This window comes from Eublepharis macularius, chromosome 6 (genome assembly GCF_028583425.1).
Source record: "Eublepharis macularius isolate TG4126 chromosome 6, MPM_Emac_v1.0, whole genome shotgun sequence".
In the NCBI taxonomy this organism is placed as follows: Eukaryota; Metazoa; Chordata; class Lepidosauria; order Squamata; family Eublepharidae; genus Eublepharis; species Eublepharis macularius.
Genome location: NC_072795.1, coordinates 125,004,828 through 125,029,927, shown reverse-complemented (window position 1 = coordinate 125,029,927; position 25,100 = coordinate 125,004,828). Strand labels below are relative to the sequence as shown.

Here is a 25,100-nt window from a genome sequence, read left to right as displayed (position 1 = left end):
TGCCTGTGAGAAAAAGTCTTTAATATTGCCACGGATTTTATTATTTAACATTTAATTTTGCAAGCTACCGTGATAAACGAGAATAAACTTTGTTTATGTTGATCGGCTCTTACATTAAATGATTTGTGGGAAAGGGTTTTATTCTGTACTGCCAGGAGCAGCCCAGACACATCTGTGGACCAAACTCTCTAGGAAGCAGGGCTTTTTTCAGCAGGAACTCGGTGGAAAGGAGTTCCGGTACCTCTTGAAAATGGTCACATGGCCAGTGGCCCCACCCCTTGATCTCCAGACAGAGATCAGGGGGCGGGGCCACCGGCCATGTGACCATTTTCACCAAGGGCAATTTAAACTTTAAAAAACTCCCCCCTTGTTCCATCTAACCCAAAGAGATGTCATTGTGCAGTCCTGAGTTCCACCACTGAGTTCCACCACCTCTTTTCCCAGAAAAAAAATCCCTGCTAGGAAGGATTTACCCCAAATTCTCCCTTGCTCTGTTATTGGGAAAATGGCTATCTGTGGTACATTATCAATGTTGTTAATTGGTATTCAGATTATGGCATGGTGAAAATATTACCACTCCTGTTTTCCTTTGCAATTTGTAAGGAAATCTACAACACAATGATGTTGTAAGGATTCTGTCACAACTCATCTTATATTGTCCACCTGCCAGTTAAGATCTGCCTTATAAGCCCTGCTGTCTGTGCCCTGCCTTCAGAGGTGAGGCGGGTGGTATCTAGGGATGGGGATTTTTAGCAGTGGCCTCTTGTTTATGGAATGCCCTTCTCTTTAAGGGTCACCTGGCACCTACATGGCTTTCTTTTGGGCATTTCTGTTCACCCAGGCTTCTGTTCACCCAGATTGTTCTTTTAACACTATTGTTCGTCTGGAAACTCTTATTTTAGGCTGTCAGTGGATAGTTTTTATGGTCTGTGTGTTTATGCTGGGCTAGGTTTTTCATGCTGGATTTTAATTAATAACTTTTAATGTTTTGTTTGTTTTTATTTTGTACACCACCGCAGGCAGGTTCCTGGAGAGGCAGCATAGAATTTTTTTTAAAAAAATTAAGAAACTGAGGTCCATCTGTCTGTCTATTTAGCTATCATTTTTATGCCATCCTCCAGAGAGGTTAGAGCCCCAGTTTATCCTCACAAAAGCCTGCAGAGGGAGACTGGCTCAAAGTCATCCAACTGAGCACAGCAGAGTGGGAGATTCTGAACCCAAGTCCCCCCCCCCATACTAATCTAACCACTATACCGCAGTAGCTCTTATCTGTTATCTACTCAGAAAGAGTTCTCCATATTTCTGGACACATTCTTTAAGGGCCCTGAGCCAGTGATAAAACCACATATGCTCATTTTGCCTTTGGATGAAGCAAAAGGGGATCCTTGAAATTCTCTGACAAACAGAAAGTTCCCTTGCCTCGTTATGTTTAAGGGGTGTCTCTTCTTCAGTCAAAACCATTCCTTTCAACTCTAGGGCTAGTTTACGCCAATGGGTAAATTTCACCCAGAGATAGCAAAAATGTCCTGATTGTGGTAGGCATGAGAAATCCAGGCCAAAGTGCTACAATAATAATTTCCTCTCCCAGAAGAGGACATATCTCGACAGTTCTGAGATAAGAATATAAATTAACAGTAAGCAAAGCAGATGAGTTTGCATAAAGATCCAGGCCAAGTTGCCTGCAACAGCACAGGTGTTGCCCCTTGGTCTAGCGAAACTGCAGTCCTGCACTCCACAGCCTGGTAGAATTCCCCCACTGGATCATTTTACAAGGGCCCTTTGTCTGCAAAGAGTTAAAGGTCCGATTTCCTGAGTTCGCCTTGTGGGGCAAAGCTTCAGGCAGTGCGGAGAGGCATTGTTCTTGTCATCAAGCTGGAATGCACAACTGGGAAGAGCCATCCAATCAGAGCTCAGCTCGAGAGTTTATATAGCGAAGCATTTCCTCTGCAGAACAGCCAGAAAGGTAGCACGCTCTGCAGTGAGCTAGAGAATCAACGGGGCCAAGTCCAGCACTGCCAGCATTACAGCCACTCGGATAGCACACAGTCCAGCACAGCTTTGACATTGCTGGTCGACCGGTGAGTGCAACATCTTTAAATCTTACTTCTATTAAACACTGATCCACAGAGCGTTTTGGAATGCCGCAGCTAAATGACTGCGACATTTGAAAGCTCAGTTTTGTGAGCAAAGCTTAATCACAGCAAGGGGATGACTTTTCAAAGCCGTGCTTCTTTCTTCGCAAGATGTATCTGCAAAAGAAGAACATTTATTCTAAACAAATAAGCATTCATGCAAGGAACGTTCTAGACTGGTTGAAACATGCTGTAAACTAACTGCAGTCAAAGAATTATGCGTGTGTGCAAAGCATGAATTCCAATGTGCAGGTTATTCTTTTGGAAATTTCTTTTGTATCATTCAGCTTCTGCTTGCTGGTACAAAGGATTATATTTTAAATTGTACTTGTTTCCACCTTAATGCTCAAATTGTGGGGGTAGGGGGGATGTAATAATCTGAGGTTTTAAGGCTTCTTTTTAAGATTTCTAGAAGTAGCAGCGCTTTTGAGAGGGTGGTTTGGGTTTAGACTTCGTTCCATTGTCTTCTTGCTTGTCAGTTTCCATCCAAGCTAATTGTCACTCCTTGTAGTTTTGATCTACATCTGTTTCACTGTGAACAGACAGAATATGCCTTTATGTCTCTGACAAATTCTGCAATTTTAGCTGTGCGCAAAGAACAAAAGAGGCTCCAGTTGTTGGCTTATTTGTCTCTCCTTCAGCTTCCAGTTCAGGGATCTGAGGGCTCTTTCAAGTCAAACACAGTTAACTAGCAAACACCAGCTTGGCAACAAGAATCTAACGGCTCTGCTTTTTAACTTTCACTAAAATATAACATTTAAAAAATTGCACCAAGAACTTAAACCCTGCAAGGCATTTCGATGGGGGCTGATCTGCTCGAAGGCAGCGTCTTCTGTGCAGATCTTGTTCTGCACGCACCGAAGAGCATACCCAGCCTGCATCCATCTGCACTGCTTACAGGACTGAGTACTGGGCTGGTGCTGCCGGGAAACAGTCAGAAGACGTGCCAGGGTAGTATTGCTGAGTTCCGCATGGACTCTGAACTGCTACCAGGTGTCCCCTTTCTGCGGAAACCAAAACATTTGCATGGCACAGAGGGCTGTAGCAGCAGCAGCAGTAGTCAAGTTTATTGTCTATGGCTAAAGGCTATTACAGTCCATAAAACAATCTGACATAAATAAGTGAATCATATACACAAGTATCAACGATTAATCGTATAGACAAATACCAACAATTAAAATGATCTAACCAGGAAATGCTGATCAAATACTTTCTCTGGAAACAGCTCTAGCCCGAGTTTTTTTGGCTGCTGAAGCAAAAAGTGACAGTCTATAAGAAACAAATGGATCGGTGCCTAAGAGGAGAAAAAGCAGCTTCTCTGAACTGGAAGAAAAGTTCAGACTCATTTGAAGCTCTGCAAGGAAATTAGTCCTTGGCTGTACATAAAGAGAACAGGATAATAAGTAGTGTGGTACAAAGCGCTGTGAAGCCATGGGAAATGTTCCACTGACAATTGTCAGTATGCCCACACTTCCCATGGATGTGGCCAGCCACACAAGACACACCAATGCCAACTCTTACTTTATGGAGACCTTACTGGGATTTCAAACGTGTTCTTGGGAACAAGCCTAAAAAGAACTACACCAGGAAAAGGCAGGAGTCGCGTCTTGAGAGCTCTACTTCCCGCGTTTCATAGCCTTTAACCCACAGTTTAAATGCATCCCCTCCTCCCCGCAACATGCTTTGTATATATTCTGCTGAGCAAGAACCCATTTCATGCATCTTACAAATGGGAGGCTCCCTCCAGGCCAAGCGTCTGTTGTAATAAATTGGTTAGTCTTTCAGGTGCTGCAAGACTCTTTAGGTGTTTTTGCTGTTACAGGCGAATGCAGCTCATGAGCTATAACTGAGACTGCAGGTTGGATACTTGCTGCTGCATGTCTCCTAGCCATGGGCCGTATAGCTCAGCCTCAGAGATATTCACTGAGAATTTTTAACATTTGCAAAACTGAAGTCAATGGACATATGCTCGTGTGTAATTTTTTTTTTACCGTTAATGATATTAATAAGTTGACGGTCTTGACCTGGCTAAAACTTGGAAAACTGCCATTCATTGTGGCAGCAAAGTTGGCTGCAAGGAGAGGTTTCCATCGGGAGTCCGGCCCTTGACAGTGAGACATGAAATGACTCAGATGCCAGAGCAGGACATCCACTGCTTGAGGTATCTGGTTCAGGGATTGCTCTGAACGAAACGTCAAGTCTAGTCAACCATAAACCAGGGGGAAAGCAGATAAGATTCTGCACCACAATTTGGATCAGAAATACTGAAAGGTGGAAATTCATAAAGAATTTCCACAAAGCAGGATTGATACAGCCAACAAGGAAGCCCAGCGTAGGATCATGCAAGCATAATAAATCATACAAATCCTTGGGCCAAGCTACACGTGACGAATGACACTTGAACAGCAAGTGAACAGACTTGCATGTATTCCTCCCTGTTCACTTGCCCTCCACTCGATCACGTAAGTGAACAGGGAGGAATACACGCGAGTCTGTTCACTTGCCGTTCAAGTGTCACTCGTCACGTGTAGCTTAGTCCCTTGAATCTCCAGTGATCCGATTCTCCTGATGTGACAGCACTGCACCTTTTCGACAGCATTATCCTATGACAACTTTGTCCCACTGTGGCCTGTGCGATTTATTGCACAGGACTGCTGTCTTGGATGACTTGCCTAGAGGTATTAAGCGATCAAGCCCACCACTGGAGCTGTATGGTTGCCCAGTGGAGTCCAGGAAAACAGCATGGCGGCAGTAGCACAATGAGAAACTGAGGCTGAGACTTGGGTGATGGGTAACAAACAAATTCTGGGTAAATTAAGAGGCTTTGCATTATATGCAGTTACTGCTACATGATTAAAAAGAGTCCAGTAGCACCTTTAAGACTAACCATTTTTATTTTAGCATAAGCTTTCGAGAATCAAGTTCTCTTCGTCAGATGCCTGATACAGAAACCATGCATCTGTATCAGGCATCTGAAGAAGAGAACTTGATTCTCGAAAGCTTATGCTAAAATAAAATTGGTTAGTCTTAAAGGTGCTACTGGACTCTTTTTGATTTTGCTACCACAGACTAACACGGCTAACTTCTCTGCATGCTACATGATTAGTTTTTGTCCGTTATTGGAAGAAGAACTCAAACTCTAGAAGATGAGAAAGTTTGGATAAACAAAAAGACTTTTCAAGTGTGGTTAGATTGGCTTATTTACCAAAATTTAAACATCTAAGGAAATTTAAACATCTAAGGAAGGCTAACAAATGGAGACATATAATTGCATGTATGGAAAAATGATTCCTAGAAGGCTGGTATTTTGTTATGGCAGCTATAGGAATGTTTGTGGGTTTCGGGACTAACGTTTATTTGCATATATAGAATGGAAATAAAATGTTTCTTTTTTAAAAAAAGGAAAAATAAAGAGGGCTGCAGGGATATTTATTTCTCTGTGTTCTCATTTTCCTATTTAACTGACTTTGCAAAAAAAAAAATCAAGTAGCAGATGGGTTGAAACTGATATTTGTCTCTGCCCTCTATGATTCTTCCTACTGGATCCTGCCCGATTTAATACTGTGGCCATCGGTCGCCTAATTTGGCAACAGACGCCGGATATGCCTGCTTGTTTCCCAACACCTTCCTGAGACATTGCTCTGTGTTGCTTCATGTAGAGATTAAAGAACCCCAGGCGGCTTCAAACGCTGACTGCATCATGTTAAAGAGTTAAAGGAATAGCTTTTAATGGAGCAAACCACTACCAAAAGCGCTCATAAGTGGGAAGACTGTCACATAAGGCTGATTCCGCACACATTGGATAATGCACTTTCAATGCACATTATCAATCGTTTGAGGTGGATTTTTTGTTCTGCACACAAAAAATCCGTTCCAAATGATCTATAAAGAGGATTGGAAGTGCATTAGCCAACGTGTGCGGAATCACTCTAAGTTTAGCATTGCAATCGTAAGCAGAGTTATGCCCTTCTAGGCCTGCTGAAGTCAAATGGTTTGGAGTAGCTTTTCCAGGTTGCCTATCACAGTAAGCAACCTCCCACCCACCCGCATTCTAGCTCCTGCCCTACTCTGTGGAGCAGTGCGTTGGAAAATGGTGATGGTGGTGACATGCTGTGACAATGCTTCTGGTTGAGTAAGTGGAAGTGATGTCATGGCATGAAGATGCTCTAGGAATTTCCTGAATCTCTATGATATTTACTATAGAGATTATAGAGAGTCCTCCAGCATTGCTGATGCCTTGATGTCACTTCCACACGTTCAGCCAGAAGTAATATTACTGCTTTCATGATATGGCCCCTCCCCAGGCTCCACCCCCAGATTTCTCCTGGGGGTTGCAAACTAAGGAGTGGCAACCCTAATTAGGACATACCTCTGTTTAAAATTGCATTGTTTGAGCACAAAGACTTTAGTTTTATATGGATCCTTTGAACCAAAATGCCAAATTGTTCAATTGCCAACAGCATGGGAAATGGTTTGCTGATGGGAAAAGTGACCATAACATGCTCTAAGGGTCTCTTCTCTTCGATGCTTATACAGGAAGGACCCTGTTTTCCTCTCATCTGGCACTTTGTTGCAACCTCACACACCCAGGTGGAGGAATGGTCTACAGAAATCAATGGCATCCTTTCTGATCTTGTACTTAAGAGCATTAGCTGAGCTAACCATGTTTCAGCTCTTTGCATTTGATCCTATGTTCTACTCCATTGCTGGCAGAGCCCTTTGCTGGCAGAACATGCCTCTTCTGCAGAGGAAAGCTCTTTGTGCTGGTGAAAGGCTCTGCCATTAGTAGAGCAGAAGGAAAGTATTTAAGACTTCCATTCAAGGATAGGGTTGCAGTCGCACAAGCAAAGAAGTGCACAATTCCTATTTAAAATAACAAAATTTATAAGATCTTTTAAACAGCAAGATTTCTTCTTATGGGCATATTCTGTTGATTTCTTTCAATTATAATTGCTAACAGTAACCATTTAAGCAATGTAATGCAGACCCTACTATAATCTCCAGTGCCTTCACCTGCATGGCCCTGGCTAGCCCAATCTCATCAGATCTTGCAAGATAGGCAGGGTTGGCCCCAGTTTGTATTTGGGTTCTACTCCAGGGCAGGCAATGGTAAACCGCTTCTGTTTGTCTCTTGTCTTGAAAACCCTATGGGGGGGTCACCATAAGATGGTTGTGACTTGATGGCATTTTATACGCACACATCATCTCCCATCAAAATAAGTTTGAAATACGATGGAAATCTTTTTACCAGAGCAGACAGTGGGATAAATGTGGTCACTTCACACAGCAATGCCTCTCTTACACCATCTTCGACTCTGCGAAATGGCCAACCCATCCTTTTCTAGCCATGCTGGCTATTCTGACATGGTGGGTGGGGATCATTCATTTGACCAGCAGATGGTGGGGAAGAAGATGGATGAGGGGTTGGCATCTCCAGGTAGAGCTGAGAGGCAAACCTCTGTGGGTGGGTCTCCCTTGACAAAAGATTGAAGTCCATTGTCTGTTTCCTGTTGAAGTTCAGGATGGAGACAGAAGAGAAAAGCAGCTTATTGTAAGGATATGCAAGCAGGACTTTTTTTCAGCTGGAACACAGTGGAACGGAGTTCCAGAACCTCTTGAAAATGGTCACATGGCTGGTGGCCCCGCCCCCTGATCTCCAGACAGAGGGGAGTTGAGATTGCCCTCCGCACCGCTTGGCAGCGTGGAGGGCAATCTAAACTCCCCTCTGTCTGGAGATCAGGGGGCAGGGCCACCAGCCATGTGACCATTTTCTCCAAGGGCAACCCACTGAGTTCCACCACCTCTTTTCCCAGAAAAAAGCCTTGTATGCAAGAGACTGAGAAAAACGGCAAAATGCTCCAAGTGAGCATGTAGGTTGAAGTCGCTCTTTTACTTTCAGAAGTCATCACAAGAGGAAGCAGAGAAGTGAATCGCCAGACCCGTGAAAATAGGAACCTCTTTCCCAACACGATGAAGCTGCTCTTCGTCACCTCTGTAATGCTAAGTGCTCTTCTCACAGACTTTGCCTCCGTAAGTTACGCAACCAGCAGAGACTCTCTGAGTTACTTCCATGTTTGTACTTATTTCCATTTTTGACCATACGTTTCGCACTTCCTCTTTTACCAGTGGCCCAAGTCTATTTTTGCACCCTCTTTCTTTCTTTAAAAATATCCACTTGTACCTACAGCTCATTGGGTTCTGCAATAAGACTGCAGTCTGGAATTTGAAATAAATGTAAATATAAATATGCACCTGGAAACCTGGCAGGTTCTTTTAAAGCCTTCTGTGGGCTTCAGCCTTCCTCATCTCAGCACCTCTTGACTATCTGTGCCTCTCCTTTCTGCCCATTCACTCTCTCTTTACTCCCCTGTCTGATCTGACACATTGCCTTTCTCCTTTCTCCCCTCAGCCCTCCAGACCACAACTTCTTCCAACCCCCTTGACTCATTCTCCTCAGTACCTCAGTGTGCTGTTTTTTCAGGCTCTGGCCTGCTCCTCCTTCTCCTGCTCCTCCTTCCCTAGCTCCTTCCACACCTCAGACACGGGTCCACTTGTCCTGAAATTACGGCAGTTCAGCCAACCACTGCCAGAGATTCCTTCTCCATCAGTTCCACCACAAAGCCTTTCATTGTCTAAAGGTACATAAAAATGGATGCCATAGCTAACTTCTACATTAAGCTCAGCTGTGTTTAGAAGCAGTCTGCCACACTCTTGGTAGGCCTTCTCACCTAGGGTGGGGAATTAGCAGCCCCCAGCCCCAGTTTCTCATCCCCAAGGAATTTGGGAGCAGGTGAAAAAATGGTCTCTACATAGTGACACTCTAGGAATTTCCCCTAGTCTCTGTGGTGAAGACCATAGATACTAGGGAAGGCTGCCTTAACTGTCATCCAGAGCTGACATCATATCAGCACCAAACTGTATCCTCTACAGGATCAGCGAGACGTTGGGAATCCTAGCTCCTGGAGGCAGTTCACAATTTATCTGATGCCATCCCTTTTATTCAGGAGAGGGGCAAGTTCTAATTTAAAATAATTAGAATCCCTGCCACTTTTATCCACTAGCATTTGCATCTCAAAGGTTGCTCTAGCCCCTCAAAGAACCCCTTCTGTCATATTGTGGCCAGTTGATTGGGAGTTGGATTCTGGGAAAAGAGGTGGTGGAACTCAGTGGGTTGCCAGCACAGGAGGCAACTCCTGGCAGGAGGTGGTGCCCCTGGTACCACACGCGCACATGCATGGTGTGCGCATGTTCCCGGGACCATGCAATGACATCACTTTGGGTCAGCTGGAACAAAGTTTTTAAAAGTTTAAATCACCCTCGGTGAAAATGGTCACATGGCCGGTGGCCCTGCCCCTGACCTCCAGACAGAGGAGAGTTTAGATCGCCCTCTAAACTCCGCTCTGTCTGGAGATCAGGGGGCGGGGTCACTGGCCATGTGACCATTTTCAAGAGGTGCCGGAACTCTGTTCCACTGCGTTCCGGCTGGAAAAAAGCCCTGCCTTTATACTCCCCTCTTTGTTTAAAATGATTTGCATCTATTATTGTTCTCTCTTAGGCTCGGCATTCGGAGAAACTGCATAGGCAAGCGAGCAAAACCAAATACGAGCGCCAAGGTACAGAAATATTGACTTGGTTTCGGTTGCCGTCTGTTGCTGCTTGAACAAAAGCTACTATGCAACGGCAACTATGATCCCTTCTTTTAAGGAAAAGCAGCTTAGAGAGGGAGGGGGCAAGCTGGAGCAAACAATTATGGAGGGAGGGACACTTAACCCTTTCCCCAATCCTTACTACCCCTGCAACTGTTGCTTAGGGCAATGTCTACCTATGCACACATCTACAAGATTCCAGACACATCTAGTGGAAAAACAGTGGTGGGTAGAGGTGCATTAGAGAAGGGAAGCAGCCCCAGCCTCCTCCAATGCTTTTTTGTTCCAAATCCCTCCCTGCCAAAGCCACTTCCCCTTAGAAGAGAGGGCCGTACATTTGGATGCAAAGCACACTGTACACGTTTGTGCAATATAATGGTGCATTTGTGTCTTTTGTTTCCAGACTGTAACTGTTTACATGGAGGAACATGCATCTCCTATCACCTCTTTTCTCGAGTCAAACGCTGCTTGTGTCCCCAAGGATATAGTGGAGATCGCTGTGAAATAGGTACGATATTTGTCAACCGTTTACCTTTCCCCAAACTGCTCAGAACTAGGATTATTCTCACTGTAAGCTGTTCTGGTTTTATGTACTTAAATGGGCTAGCTGGTCAATTAATGACATTTACAAAAAGTTGGTTGTGGCTAAGAATGTGACCCAATACGAATCTACTTAAGCAGAAGCCTAATTGAATTCAAGAGAACTTTATTCGAAGTAGATGTGACTCAGGGCCAAGCTACAAGTGACGAATGACACTTGAACGGCAAGTGATCAAGTGGAGCGCAAGCGAACGGGAAGGAATACACATGAGACTGTTCACTTGCCGTTCAAGTATCATTCGTGATCGAGTGGAGCACAAGTGGAGCGCAAGTGAACAGGAAGGAATACACTTGAGTCTGTTCACTTGCTGTTCAAGTGTCATTCATCACTTGTAGCTTGGCTCTTAGGGCCAAACTACAAGTGATGAATGACACTTGAACGGCAAGTGTATTCCTCCCTGTTCACTTGCCCTCCACTTGCTCTCCACTCAATCCACTTGCCGTTCAAGTGTCATTCGTCTCTTGTAGCTTGGCCCTCAGTATTTCTTGTTGCCAAAAACAGTTGAATGAGGGCCAAGCTACACATGACGAATGACACTTGAACAGCAAGTGTATTTCTCCCTGTTCACTTGCCCTCCACTCAATCCACTTGCCGTTCAAGTGTCATTCGTCATGTGTAGCTTGGCTCTGAGGCATAGTTATACTGATCCCAAATTAGGACCAAGCTTCTTTTTAAAGTACACAAAATGTAGAGTTCCGGGAAAGGGAGTGTGTGTGCGCCTCCAATCATATATTTGTGCAGTAATTCAAGCCTTCTGCATTAGTGTCAGAAACTATGTTTTGAAGTAAAATAGACCATCATAAGGACACATACAATGCATGTGGATTTTAAAAAAAACATTATTTAATTTATATCTTGCCTTTCTCCCCAGTGGGGAACTAAAGCAGTTTACATTGTCCTTCTCTCTTCCATTTTTTCCTCACAACAACTCTGTGAGGTAGGTTAGGCTAAGAGCATGTGGTTGGCCCAAGGCTGCCCACTGAGCTTCCATGGCCGAGCAGGGAATTGAACCCAGATCCCAGTCCGTCACTCTAGCAGCTGAACCATACTGGTTTTCTGGATTACTATCACATATCACTCTGCGGTTCCAAATTTTCCTTTAAAATAGCTCTGAATAGCAGGCGTTCCACAATCAGATCACACATCTTTAAAAAAAAAAGAATTAAAGGCAATGTGTGTGTTTTATATTGGAGTCCTAACCTATGCCATTTTCCCTGACAGAAATAGCATAGACACCCATTGCTATTTGGCCCCCAAGAGAAATTTGCATTTTCCTTCCCGAGGGAGGAAGAATTTTCATCGGGAAAATTGCATAGGGAAAGCCCCGCCTCCCCCCCTTCAGAAATCTAATTTGATGGAATTAAAAAAAAAGCCAGTTCTTCTTGCAAGGCCTTTTCTTTGACGTAGTCTGACTTTTGGCAGTTGCCGTTACTTCTTGAGATATTTTTTCTTGACTATTTTCTCAACAATTTGAACTCGAATTAAGGAATTAATTAAAGATTGATTTTATCGTGGAGCATTTTACAAGCAATGGAAGTAAACTGGATGTTTGAGTCATAACCAGCTACAATCAGATTTGGGGAGGGGGGATCTTGCATGGTGTATTTATGGGTGGAAAAACCTTCCTAAAGGAAGCAGGTGGGTTCAACGAGGACAATAATTGGAGTCACTTCTTCACAGGGATGATCCCCCCTTCTGCTTTCATTGCTGCTGCAAATGCAGATAAAGGGAGATTCCGCATGATCAATTTTGATCAGACTTTCTAAGCAGTCGTGCTGCAGTGGAGTCGTACGAATCCACCGCTCCCCGATTCCACATTAAGGCTTTTGTTTTGCATTGACATTTCATTTCATCATGCTCAAAGTCCATCATGCGGAATTTGCCAGTATAAAAATCGATTCCTCATTGCTTTTTCTGGGGGAATTGTCGACAGACGTGCGTCTTCTTCATTTTTAAAAAAAGTTTCCCCCCCAAAAAACATTGCTACATATAAACGTTGCATCAAACAAACACATCTGATAGGTCAGAGCATTTCCCGCCGATATCGTGGAATGAGTATTGTCTATTGACATTTGGAGGGAAAATTGTTACCAATGACCCCGCTTTCCCTCTGCCTCAGAAGCTGTCAACTGTCAGCGAGCAACAAGTAACAAATCTGGCACGTTGAAAAATGGATCCGTTATTGGTCAGCTGTTGTCATGTGACACAGGATATGTTTCTGCATAGACTTGTAGAAACGTTGCAACGTTTTTTATAATTTTTTTTTAAAAGACAGGGGAAGGGAAAGGTAGTGGGTGTGGCTTAGAAAACATGTTTGGCCAATCAAATTAAGTTGATTCGAAGGGCGAGAGAAAAGGGCAAGGGTGGGGAGAACATCGGAAAAAGAATTTCGCATGATTAAAATCCCTAATCTGCTGCGAATGGACAAATAAGTCGGGGGAAAGCAGGATGGAAAAAAACTGGACAAAACCTGCAGTGACTTCGAAGCTGCTGCTAGGATTGCCATCCCACGTGTGGAAACACAAAGAAAAATCGAGGTCATTTGGAAGCTGAACAGCGGAAAACCACTAATGCGGAATCACCCATTTTCAGGGGCAAAAGAACTTCTACATGGGAGCATTTCCTGTGGTACTCCTTTACACTTCCCATTACTCCCCTGCCATTATAGCAATAATATTGCTAATGTTTTTTTTAAAAAAATATCAGCAAAAAAACTGCAGGTGGCAAGGAGAAAGGAATGGAGGGCACAAGAGGAAAAGGGGACCAAATAGTGGTAGATGTGGTCAGGGAGGTGAAGAAATTTGCACCTTCCTGTCCACGTGCATCACAAACTTGCTTTGAGTATAATTTGTCTGGAAAATTCATAGCAAACAGGACTGGGGGAAAAGGCAGTGAAACCGGGGGGGGGGGGGAAATGCAGAAGTAAATGACCGTGTGATGATATTGTGTGAAAGCCCGCTCCTCCAAACCCACAGCACTGTGGGGAGGGGGTAAATGTTGAACAAAATATCTTTGTGGAGGCAGCCCAGTACCCAGTGGTCAACTGGGGTTGAAAGACACCTTTACCTTCATTTCCAGATGTCGAAATTCAGTGTTATACAGGCAACGGGGAGGACTACCGAGGGACCAAGTCAGTGAACGAGCAGAACGAGAAATGCCTGATGTGGGACTCTGCTCTGCTAAAGAGGTGGCCTTACAATGATGGCATAGAAAACGCCATGGAGCTCGGATTAGGCAAGCACAATTATTGCAGGTACTGGAATACAGGAGCCGATAAAAACAGACCTCTGATCGTGTTTTATTCTAGCATTTCCCCCACTCCACCATGAGTACATTAAGCAGTATTGGTTCCCACAGACTGACTTTCTCCAAGAACCTTAATCAGGATGTGCAGTCCTTGCCTTTTCCAAGACCAAATCATTTATTACTCTCACAACCTCAAAGGATCCACTCCTTCCATTCTCACAGAGGTTACTAGGAACTACATGTGGTGCTTTTAGGATGCAGATGGAGATGAATTGCCAATTTTCCTTCGGGGAGCAGGTGAACTCCCACCCCTGAGCTTCAGGCCCCATGGGGGGCAGGAACCAACAAAACAATGTTACTCCCAGTTGTACCCATCATGATGCTCTAGGAATTCACAACTCTCTATGTTTTTTACCATAAAGATCACATAATTCCTAGAGAGTTATGACATCACTTCCAGGTACTGCTGGAAGTAGTGTTGTGGCACCATGTGATGTTGCCCCGCCTCCCATTTTTGCCCCCTCTGGAGCAAAGATGTTGCCTGACAACCCAAGGGGAAGGTCAACTATAGTTTTAAAAATTATGCAAGAGTCAGAATGTGGGCTGAGGCACTGTTATTATTATTATTTATTCGACTTCTATACCACCCTCCCTGCGAGCGGGCTCAGGGCAAGTTTATTACTAGAAATGAGCACGAACCTAATTATAACCCTAAAAATCTCACGAAACAGGCTGGTTTGTGGTTTGCAAACCAGGGTTCATGGAAGCTTTTTTCATGGAACTTCCATGACCTTTATACTGGTTCGTTGGGTCATATTACAGGGGCAGTTTAAATGGCCAAATGGGCATTTAAACTGCCCCTTTAAAGGACTTGCAAGGGCAGGTCCTTTTAAACTATCAGCTGGCAGGCAGGCCCCCCCAGCCCCAACCCCCCCAGCCCCCAGCCCCAACCCCACACTTACCTTAAGGAGGCTCGCAGCATCCTCCCCCTCCTCCTGTGAGGGGCGGAAAGGCCATTTTTGGCCTTCTCCACCCCTGTGCAGGCCCACAGAGGAATGAAGGAGGCTGAGAATGGCCTTGTCGCCCCTCAAATGGCCACGGTGTGCTGCAGCCATTTGAGGGGTGGCAAGGCCATTCTCGGCCTCCTCTGCCCCACCGGCAGGTCCCTTTAAACTATCAGCTGGCAGTCGGAGGGGAATCCCCCCTGCCGCCTGCCAGCTGATGGTTTAAAAGAACCTGCTGCTTGCAAGGCAGGAAAGGGCCCTTTAAACTGTTAAATACTGATGGTTGTTGGGGGTTTTCCGGGCTGTATTGCCGTGGTCTTGGCATTGTAGTTCCTGACGTTTCGCCAGCAGCTGTGGCTGGCATCTTCAGAGGTGTAGCACCAAAAGACAGAGATCTCTCAGTGTCACAGTGTGGAAAAGATGTAGGTCATTTGTATCTACTCAGGAGGGGTGGGGTTGAGCTGAGTCATTCTGTAAGAGTTTCCCAGGGTGTGGAATGCTAATGGCGGGAAGCTTCACTGTATCCTGAGGAGGTTCTTTTGCATATGGATTGGTGCTTGATGTGCTAATCTTCTCTGCAGGGCTATTGTCGGGTGTGGAGTGTTTTGTTGGCCTGGTGTTTTTCAGAACTGGAGCCCATGCTCTGTTCATTCTTAAGGTTTCTTCTTTCCTGTTAAGTTTTGCTTATGCTTGTGAATTTCAATGGCTTCCCTGTGCAGTCTGACAAAGTAAATACTGCTAAATACTGTAAATACTGTTAAATACTGCTTTCCCTGCCGCTGCTAAGCGGCCAGAAAGGGGCATTTAAACCCCACGAACTGGGTCGTAACTGGCCCCAGTTCCGTGCCAGTTTGTGGGTTTTGGTTTGTTAAAATCCACGAACCATGAATCTCATGGTTCGTTTTATTTTTGGTGTGTGCCCATCTCTAGCTACCTGCTGTGTGTGTGTTTGGTGTGTGCCCATCTCTAGCTACCTGCTGAAAATTATCTTTTATAAAGGTATTAAAAGTACTAGGTTCCTGTCCTCATTTGTATGTGGTTCTGCAAGTCATTTGGCAGAAGTAATGTTCTGCAGAGGTCTTTAACAAGAATTATTAAGCAAATTCAATGCCTTGTTGTCTATTGAAGAAACTATACAGCCCTCTGCTGGTGGGTTCCAGTATTACCAAGGATTAGTACAAGCATTAGCCAAGACCACAGAAATACAGCCCGGAAAACCCACAACAACCATTGCTTTACTATTTTACAGAAATCCCGATGGTCGCACTAAACCCTGGTGTTACGTTAGGAGGGGATATCGAACTTTTTCAACTTTCTGTGATCTATCGGAGTGTCAGAAACGTAAGTTATATCCTACTTGGAATGCCAGATATCGTGAATCTCAAAATCAAGCCAGGATGTGATCGAAGAAATCCAAATTCTGTTCCAAGAAATGAATAGATACAGGCTTCATTTGCAACGTGTATTCTGACTGCAGAGTAGCACTGATAATAACACGGCACGGCAGGGAATATAGTTCTTCTTGGGACTCCAGAATGTTTTTCCCAGTCAAATGAAACCAATTCAGAGTAAGGATCATGCTTCCTACATTGTGTTGCCCTCGAAAAGCATTTAGGAACAACAGTAGATGCGAAAGGCAAACACAAACACACTCACACACATACACACAGAACTAGAAGAAGCTGGGTAACCATGCTTTACATTACATACGGAAGCCCAGGAATATCAGTATCTAACTGGCATTTCCTGTGGTAAACATGTGAAATGTGAAAAGGAGATATGTAATAGTCCAGGCTCATTTTGAGGGGGAACGCACAGGAATGCAGGTCCAGCAGTTCCCCAAAGAGGTCACATGACAGGTGGCACCGCCCACCTGACTCTTGGCCATTTTGGGCCCATTTCTGCCTGGATTGGGGCTGAAACGGCCCACGGGTGGTGGATCACTCTCCTGCTCGGCAGTGGCCCAATCCTGACCATTTTGGGCCCCTTTTCGGCTATTTTCAGTCCCTTTTTGCCATTTTGGGCCCAATATCGGCCCTGAATGGCCAGGCTTGGGTCCAAAACAGCCAGGATAGGTGATGTCAGGGGGTATGGCACATGCACATCAGTTATGCTAATGACACACTTCCGGTGATGGCAAGGGGCATGGCATATGCTAATGAGTTATGCTAATGAGTCCCTCCAGCTCTTTTTCTATGAAATGACCCCTGGTAACAGTTGTAATTACACCACTGTCTTAGGCTACATATCAGAGCCATGGTGGATCAGATGGCAGAAAATGTGAGTGCGCTGCTGACAGGTCACACGAGGGCTTCATAATCTTGCATAGACTTGTAGTGCAATGAGTTGGAAGGAACCCATGGATGCAATCCCCAAATGGCAGCACTTTCCCACCCAGGCGCACTCCAAGCCTAAGTGACTGTGAAGCTGGAGGGAGGAACTGTGGCAGAGTTGGTGCCCGTCTGCTTTTCCTCCCTCCCTCCTTCTGGGGAAAGGTGGGCAAGACAAGCAGGGTGACCCAAGAGGTGGTGCAGGGGCAAGGGGCACCACTGGGACTGCTACTTACCCCAGCAAGTATCTTTTGGTGCCTCTGCCCCCCCCCCACTCTCTAGCACCCTAGGCAATTGCCTAGGTCCACCTAGTGAGTGGGCTACCACGGCCTTTTGGGCAAGGAATCCTATCACACAAGGGAAGAGCCCCTTGTGCAGGGGAAAGCACTGCCATGTGTGGAATGGATCCAACACAATATCCTGCGTAAAGTGAAGTGTACATACTTCAGGATGTGAATAAACAAAGGGATTTGAGCCGAGCCATGTTTTCAGCCAAACGGCACAATTTCTTCCCAGGTGGTGCTTTTGGTGCATGCAATTTGGTGATCATAACAGATGTCCTGTTATGTCAAAAACACTCTGTCTACAGCATGTCTGTCCCAAAAAACCTAGACCCCATTCTGCTGTGTGCTAAAGGACGTTTATTTTTGTGTACAAAAATTATAGAACGTTTATCTATGTGGAACATATAGTTAATTGTAATAACCGCATTTCAAAGAACCTTGGGTTTCTCAATGTCAAATCTATGTCTATACACACACCAATGAGTCTGATTTTACATTTTCCTCCAGTTTTACCCTATTCCAGTAGATCATAAAAGGACCTCATCCTTGAATATGCATCTTTCTTCACCATTAATTGTTTATACATTGCAAGTTTACAAAGCAGAGGACACATTTGAAACATGTGGTCTTCCACCTGTAATCCCAAGAGGTACAGACCAGGAAGTAATTTCCTGTGTTTTTTAATGACTGGCTATACCATCCCTTAGCTTAAAAATTCTTGAGGGTCAGCCAAAACTGAATAGGGGTTTCTTTGGGGGGGTGTCTTCCTACACCTGTGAACTTACAAAGGTGATGTTGTTGTGAAAAGCAGAATCAGGTAGGCTTGCCAATTCCAAGTTAAAAATTCCTGGAGATTTGGGGGTGGAACCTGGAGAGGGCAGGATTTGGACAGAGGAGAGACCTCAGCAGGATATAGAGTCCCCCCTCAAAGCAGCCATTTTCTCTAGTCAACCTGATCGCTGATGTCTGGAGATCAGCTGTAATTCTGGGAGATCTCCATGCCACACTTGGAAGTTGGCAATCCTAAAAGCAAGTCTGTCTTTGGCTGTTTATTAAAACAAACTTCCACTCAAACGTCTTCTTCCTTTCTTCCACAGAAGCCACATGTGGCCAGAGGCGCTTTAGCAAATACTTTAAGATTGTGGGTGGGAACAAAGCAGAAATCGAGTCTCAGCCCTGGATAGCAACCATCTTCCAGTATATGAAGAGAAGTGCTTACAATATGTTTTTGTGCGGTGGAAGCCTTATAGATCCGTGCTGGGTTGCTACAGCAGCCCATTGTTTCAAAGGAAGGTAAGTAATTCCTCATCCATTTTCTTTTTTCCGATTCTGACTTGTTCATTTCCTCAACCATTTGGTCAATATCCAGGTCAGGTCTTATTAAACGAAAATTCAGAACTGCACAACAGTATGGGATAATAATTGGGGGACACAGCACACGTGGCTAAAACACAGCCAGGCATTTTCCTTGTGTGTGCATTACCACCCTTAGCATTACATTGGTAACTTCACATGATTTGTCAGGAAAAGGGTCACCATCAGGGCTTTTTTTCTGGGAAAAGAGGTGGTGGAACTCAGTGGGTTGCCCTAGGAGAAAATGGTCACATGGCTGGTGGCCCCGCCCCCTGATCTCCAGACAGAGGGGAGTTTAGATAGCCCTCCACGCCACGCAGCGCAGAGGGCAATCTCAACTCCCCTGTGTCTGGAGATCAGGGGGCAGGGCCACCAGCCATGTGACCATTTTCAAGAGGTTCCGGAACTCCATTCCCTTGTGTTCCCCCTGAAAAAAAGCCCTGGTCACCTTCTTCTAGGATGATTTCGTAGAGCAGAGCAATAAAGTCTGTGGGGGAAAACTTTGATAGGGAGAAGAGAAACAAGTATAATTTAGGAGGATCTGGGATACTTAAGGAACTGGGATAAATCTCTTTACTTTTCATATTGTTATCAGTTGCTCTTTACATAAATACAGTCTTTTCATGACTTGGATTTTTGAAATGCATAAATGTTTAAGAACGACAGATTCCCCTTAGCCTCAGAACTGCTCTGATCCATAGCTATAATATCAGGGCTAAGATAAAAGAAATCGGAATTACTTAAATGCATATTTTAGTAGCATTTTCATATGAATACAAAGAGTAAGGATAAAATATTCTTTCTGAAGGAATAAAAATATGCTTACTTTCTTTTTAGATGGTGCATGTATGTAGGAACAGTCAGGGGTCATTTTGTAGAAAAAGAGCTGAAGGAACTCATTAGCATAACTCATTAGCATATGCCATGCCTCTTGACATCACCTGAAGTATGTCATTAGCATAACTGATTTGCATATGCCACACCCCCTGACATCACCTAACCTGGCTGTTTTGGACCCAGTCCTGGACATTCAGGGCTGAAATCGGGGGGGAAAAGGGGCTGAAAATGGCGTCAAAGGGGCCCAAAATGGTCAGGATCGGGTTGCTGCTGAGCCACCTCCCGTCAGAGGCCCAATCCGGGCCATTTCGACCCCAATCCAATCCAAAATGGGCCCAAATGGCGGGGCCACCTGACATGTGACCTCTTTGGGGAACTGCCAGAACTGTTTTCCTGTGCGTTCCCCCTCGAAATGAGCCCTGGGAACAGTAATCTTTTAGAAGAGGCATTCCCTCTTGTGAGTGAGAAGAAGAGGGAGGGCCTCTTCTAGGATGATCCTTTTTCTGTAAACACTTGCATTAAACTGTCTTTTTTACAAAACTGCTGCTCTATTCATGGAGAGCACCTTTCAAATCAATTGGAAATTTTTAAATCAATTAATCTAATCCAGGACTTCTCAAGTTGTATTTGTTTCGAACATTTATATGCTGCAACTCCTGAGATATGCTTAAGGCAGCTTGCAAAATAAAATACCTTCCTCTGGAGGAAGAGACGCTTAAAGTTGGATGAAAGCCCCTTAGGTTGGAGAAAGGCTCCCTGGAGGATGGTTGGATCCACTCCCTGTGTCTTCCAAACTCAATGAGGCTAGTAGCTAGGAAAGCAAACTGATCTGGGTGGTCACAGGTTCAGATGTGCTGGCGTCACAGTGTGTGCAAGAAGTACTTTGTGTGCTGAAAGCACTATGTAAATGTGAAGTATTATTTATTTAATTAAAATATAATTATGTATTTTAACAATGGTAAAGAAACAAAAAGTATTCCATAAACCAGAAAACAGAGTAAATGTGACGGAAAGGTAGCGAGAAATGATTTCATGCAAACAGCACTGTAGAAATCTTAGTGAAATTACTTTTGCTTAGTGTATTCCTTTTGCTTTTCTCTTTAGAAGTCTTGACCCAACCCAGTTCACAGTCATTCTTGGAAAGACATCACTGACTACTGATGAAGAGAGTGAACAAAAATTTAAGGTTGAAAGGGTTATTCTTCATGAGGAATTTTTAGAAGAGGCACCAAATTTCGACAATGACATCGGTAAGGGTCACAAAGAATAAAGGTCACCAAATGCATTGCTATGAATAAAAGAGTAGTATGTGAAATTATCTAGGAAAACAAATGGAAGTAGCTCTAAAATTAATGTTTCTGCTTTCAGTAAAAGTCAGTGACTGACGGCTGTCTTGGTAACATCAACTTTTTGCTTCTGATTTAGCCCTACTGAAGATCAGATCATCTTCAGGACAGTGTGCAGAAGAGTCAAATGTCGCCAAAACCATTTGTTTGCCTCCTGAAAACTTGGTATTGAATGACAATTTTCGGTGCGAAGTTTCTGGCTATGGGAAAGCGAACAGCAGTAAGTGAATGCCCTTTCTTTTATTGTAGGGTATGTCTGAGTAGCACTTGTTGAAGTCCAATATTGGGGGCCAAAATTCATTTCTCCAGGACAGGTTCTGTACCAAACAAATGTCTATCAGTGTTGCAAATACATTTTGCAAATTTGGTTTGTATGATTTAATTGAAAACTTATTAGTGTGGGCATCATTCCTGAAAGCATAATATTGGTTCCAAGAACTAGGGTGTGAATATTTTAAATAAAACCAACAGAAAGATGCCCAAGGTGCCAGTCTTTGAGGTTCATTTTTTGGCTTTGCCGTGAAGAAAACAGCATTAGACTTCATTAATGACAGCCTCAATCAAATGACACATCTCTTCCTTGCAGGCGATATTTTATACGCAAGGATTCTGAAATCAACCAACGTGAATTTGATATCCCAGTCCTTGTGCCGGGAAGAATACTACAGTGGTCGAGGTCTGAATGGCAACATGTTCTGTGCTGGAGATCCACGCTGGAAGACTGATGCGTGCCAAGTAAGTTCGCTTATGAGTCACTTATAAATTTCCTGTACTCCTCTGTCAGGGGTAACCCTTCTGTTGTGACTCAGACGTTGGGTGAGAGTGGGCTCCTTAAAGTTGCCATGACTCCTTCTTTTTCCTGTGTTGATACAAGATGTCTCTAGAGCAGGGACATAAACAGTGACATCTTCATAATCCCTCGATGCCCGGGGAGGTCAGGAGAGCCCCCACTCTCCTGGCTTTCTGCAAATGATGGAAAACTTATTCAAAAAGGCTGTTGTGTAGGAGGGCTGTATTGCAGGGAGGTGGTCTCAAAGAGATGCTTCATCTGTTGCTTTAAGTATGTGCTCCTATGTGCTTCACGTATGATCCTATTGGGTCAAGTATGATTCTACTGTTGTCTAACGTCAGTCCTAGAATTGCTTATGCTCTGTTTCAACATTCCTTCAACTCTGTATAGGATTCTGCTAATGCTGTGTCTTTGTAAACTTGTATTTATTTACCCTATAGCATGGTCTATGGAAATGTCCTTGATATTAGCTGTGCTAAACTCACACTATGTAATCTGCCTTGAGTCTCAGTGAGAAAGGCGGACTATAAATGACATAAATTCAGGGCTTTTTTTCTGGGAAAAGAGGTGGTGGAACTCAGTGGTGGAACTCAGGACTGCACAATGACGTCACTGTGGGTCAGCTGGAACAAGGGGGAAGTTTAAATCACCCTTGGTGAAAATGGTCACATGGCCGGTGGCCCCGCCCCCTGATCTCCAGACAGAGAGGAATTTAGATTGCGCCGCTGGCGCAGAGGGCAATCTAAATTCCTCTCTGTCTGGAGATCAGGGGGCGGGGCCACTGGCCATGTGACCATTTTCAAGAGGTGCCAGAACTCCGTTCCACCGTGTTCCCACTGAAAAAAAGCCCTGCATAAATTAATAAATAAATAAATACGCATTAGCTTTTCCCCATGCAAATGAAAGGAGTTCCTCTTCCCATATCCAGCCTCTGACTGACACTAGACTACATTTTTAACTACGTTAGGAGAATACTAACCCTCACTCTTGGTTTGGCCTTATCAGGGTGATTCTGGAGGTCCTCTGGTCTGCGATTACAATGGCAGGATGGTGCTGTATGGAATTGTCAGCTGGGGCGATGGCTGTGCTAAGGAAAGGAAGCCTGGAGTCTACACCAGAGTCACCAGATACCTCCCTTGGATCGCATCCCACATGAATGGAGTGCACTTCAAAAGCTTCTACCCTCCTCAATGAAGGCAGCGTTTCCTTTCTAGCGTGGACCTGACGCATGGATTCACGGTGTTTGTAAGAACACCAAACTAGTGAAAACTGAGCCGAATAACAATGCAGTGCATTGAAACTCCGAGACTTGCTTTGGAGTTGATCTTACCTCTTTAGAGGGTACCTTTTCAGATTTATCAGAGGGTTCGTTGGTTGATGTTCATCTCAGTTTATCTGAAACAGAACTCTATCTCCATCACTATGAATGATACAAAAATTCTCCGATGGGAAAAAGAACCCTATATAATATTTAACATTTAAATATGGAGAGATTGCCAGACAATGTACTTTACATGTCATACTATTTACAGGAATGGATATTCTAATACGTCAGTAGTTCTTGTGAGGTTTTAAAACCAGCTATTAACATATTAATGGTTGGCCCAAGGTGGAGAAAGTGACGTATGCTGAAGTCCCTTTAAATTGAATGGAATGAGGGTTAAGTGCTAAATTGTTTTGAATTTGTTTGTTTCTATGTATCTTAAATGCACTTAACTTTCTCTGGGCCGCACTGTTCAGCTTTTACCATATTTTAATGTTTTTATCTAAAATATTTTTTCTTTAAGAAAAACATACTGAAGGTGGAAGCCACTAACTGTTATGCTCTGAACAGGGAAACAAATCTGAGGGCATTAAAAAGGGGGAAAGGTTATGAGGGACTTGTCGTACACTCTAGTCCTAGTTTCATCAAAAGGGTTAGTGAAGCAATTATGGTGGACTACCCTAGGATCTACCATTCCAGTTGCAGCTGACGTTTATTTTATGTGGAAGACAGGCCCATCAGTGGCTATGGTCCATGGTGAGTAAAGAATATCTCTGTAATCAGTAGCAGTAAACCTCTGAAACCCAGTGTTAGAACATCAGAGGCGGGCCTTGGCCTTTGTGTCCTGTTTCTTGGCCCTTCTGGGCAACTAGTTGGCCACTGTGTGAGGCAGAATGCTGGACTAGGTGGACCACCAGGCTGGTCCTCATTCCAAGTGTATCAAAGACATCATTCTAGCCTGCAGAGGTCAAAGTGCAGTGAGATGTTCATGGGGCCAGATTCTCTACAGTTAAGAGAGGGGTTGTGTGGCTCAGTGGAAGAGCCTCTGCTTTGCAAGCAGAAGGTCCCCGGTTCAATTCCTGACATCTCTAGTTAAAAGGACCAGAGAGTAGGTGATGGGATAGACCTTCACCTGAGACCCTGGAGAGCTGCTGCCAGTCTGAGTAGACAATACTGACCTTGATGGACCAATGAGCAATTTGGTGTAACGTGGCTTCATGGGTGTTCATATGAGGCTCCACCGTTCACTCTGTGAGGCACACACCAGCATTGGTTGTTGTGAAGCAAAGGCTGCTCACTTTCAAAGTGCATGCTTGTGCTCTAAGAGCTATATAACAACTGCTGGGATAGGTGAGAACATTGCTGTACTCCAACATGGTTAATTAAGGGGTCTGTTTCAACAAAACTCATCGCTACCCTCCCCCACTCAACCAGGGCTGGAAGAGCTTCCAGTTCTTCCCTTAAAGATGGATCCTACCTTGTCAGTCTGACTTCCCACCAACATTTAGCCATCAACATTTTAGCACTGGGTGCCGAAATTCGGTTACATACTCCCATTGATATCCTGCAGTACAAGTATGAATACACCAGAGTTTTAAATGAATTTTAACTCATTCTCTCTCTCCAAGGAAACTTGGGGAATGTAATTTTGTGAGGTGGGTAGTGTCCTTTAACCAGTTCTAAGAATTCTTTCAGCAAACCTGTATCAGTTAAACTCAGGGCTTTTTTTCAGCAGGAACGCAGGGGAACGGAGTTCCGGCACCTCTTGAAAATGGTCACATGGCCAGTGGCCCCGCCCCCTGATCTCCAGACAGAGGGGAGTTGAGATTGCCCTTTGTGCCGCTCAGCAGCATGGAGAGCATTTCAACTCCCCTTCTGTCTGGAGATCAGGGGGCGGGGCCACCGGCCATGTGACCATTTTCTCCGAGGGCAAGCCACTGAGTTCCACCACCTCTTTTCCCAGAAAAAAAGCCCTGGTTAAACTGATATGAAAACTGTAGAAACTGGTAGTGCAGACACACGCAAAGTCTCTAGTGGACAAAGTTCTGTCCTTAGGGATGTCATATGTTTATGATAATGTCTGAAATGTCCTATACACTCATCTCACTGAATTTGAAACGTACAAGCAAAAAAGATGAGGTCTGGCAAATGTCCTTCACAGTGAAAAACATTTCAATATAAAGTTTGGCAATTACTTTTTTCTTACTAGTAAGGAATTTATAAGTATGTTTTGCTTAATGAATATGTAATATATATGTGGGGGGCAG

The 25,100-nt window shown here is 44.3% G+C and overlaps 1 protein-coding gene across 1 annotated transcript; it reads left to right on the top strand.

The window, feature by feature from the left end:
• Nucleotides 1-1,972: 1,972 nt before the first annotated feature.
• On the top strand, nt 1,973-24,588 carry PLAU (plasminogen activator, urokinase). The gene is made up of 11 exons (XM_054984035.1): nt 1,973-2,078; nt 8,032-8,162; nt 9,688-9,745; nt 10,182-10,286; nt 13,458-13,632; nt 15,879-15,970; nt 18,341-18,536; nt 20,538-20,683; nt 20,859-20,999; nt 21,366-21,514; nt 22,575-24,588. Exons 2-11 carry the CDS (start codon nt 8,103-8,105, stop codon nt 22,761-22,763), a joined length of 1,311 nt encoding a protein of 436 aa, XP_054840010.1. The 5' UTR covers nt 1,973-2,078; nt 8,032-8,102; the 3' UTR covers nt 22,764-24,588.
• The last annotated feature ends 512 nt before the right edge of the window (nt 24,589-25,100 follow it).

What these genes read in the sequence shown, in the direction of transcription:
- PLAU (XM_054984035.1), top strand. Translation starts at nt 8,103, where the DNA reads ATGAAGCTGCTCTTCGTCACCTCTGTAATGCTAAGTGCTCTTCTCACA. An exon ending in TCTATCGGAGTGTCAGAAAC is followed by an intron (nt 15,971 to 18,340) that starts GTAAGTTATATC and finishes TTTCTTCCACAG; the next exon opens with AAGCCACATGTGGCCAGAGG. An exon ending in GGAAGACTGATGCGTGCCAA is followed by an intron (nt 21,515 to 22,574) that starts GTAAGTTCGCTT and finishes TGGCCTTATCAG; the next exon opens with GGTGATTCTGGAGGTCCTCT.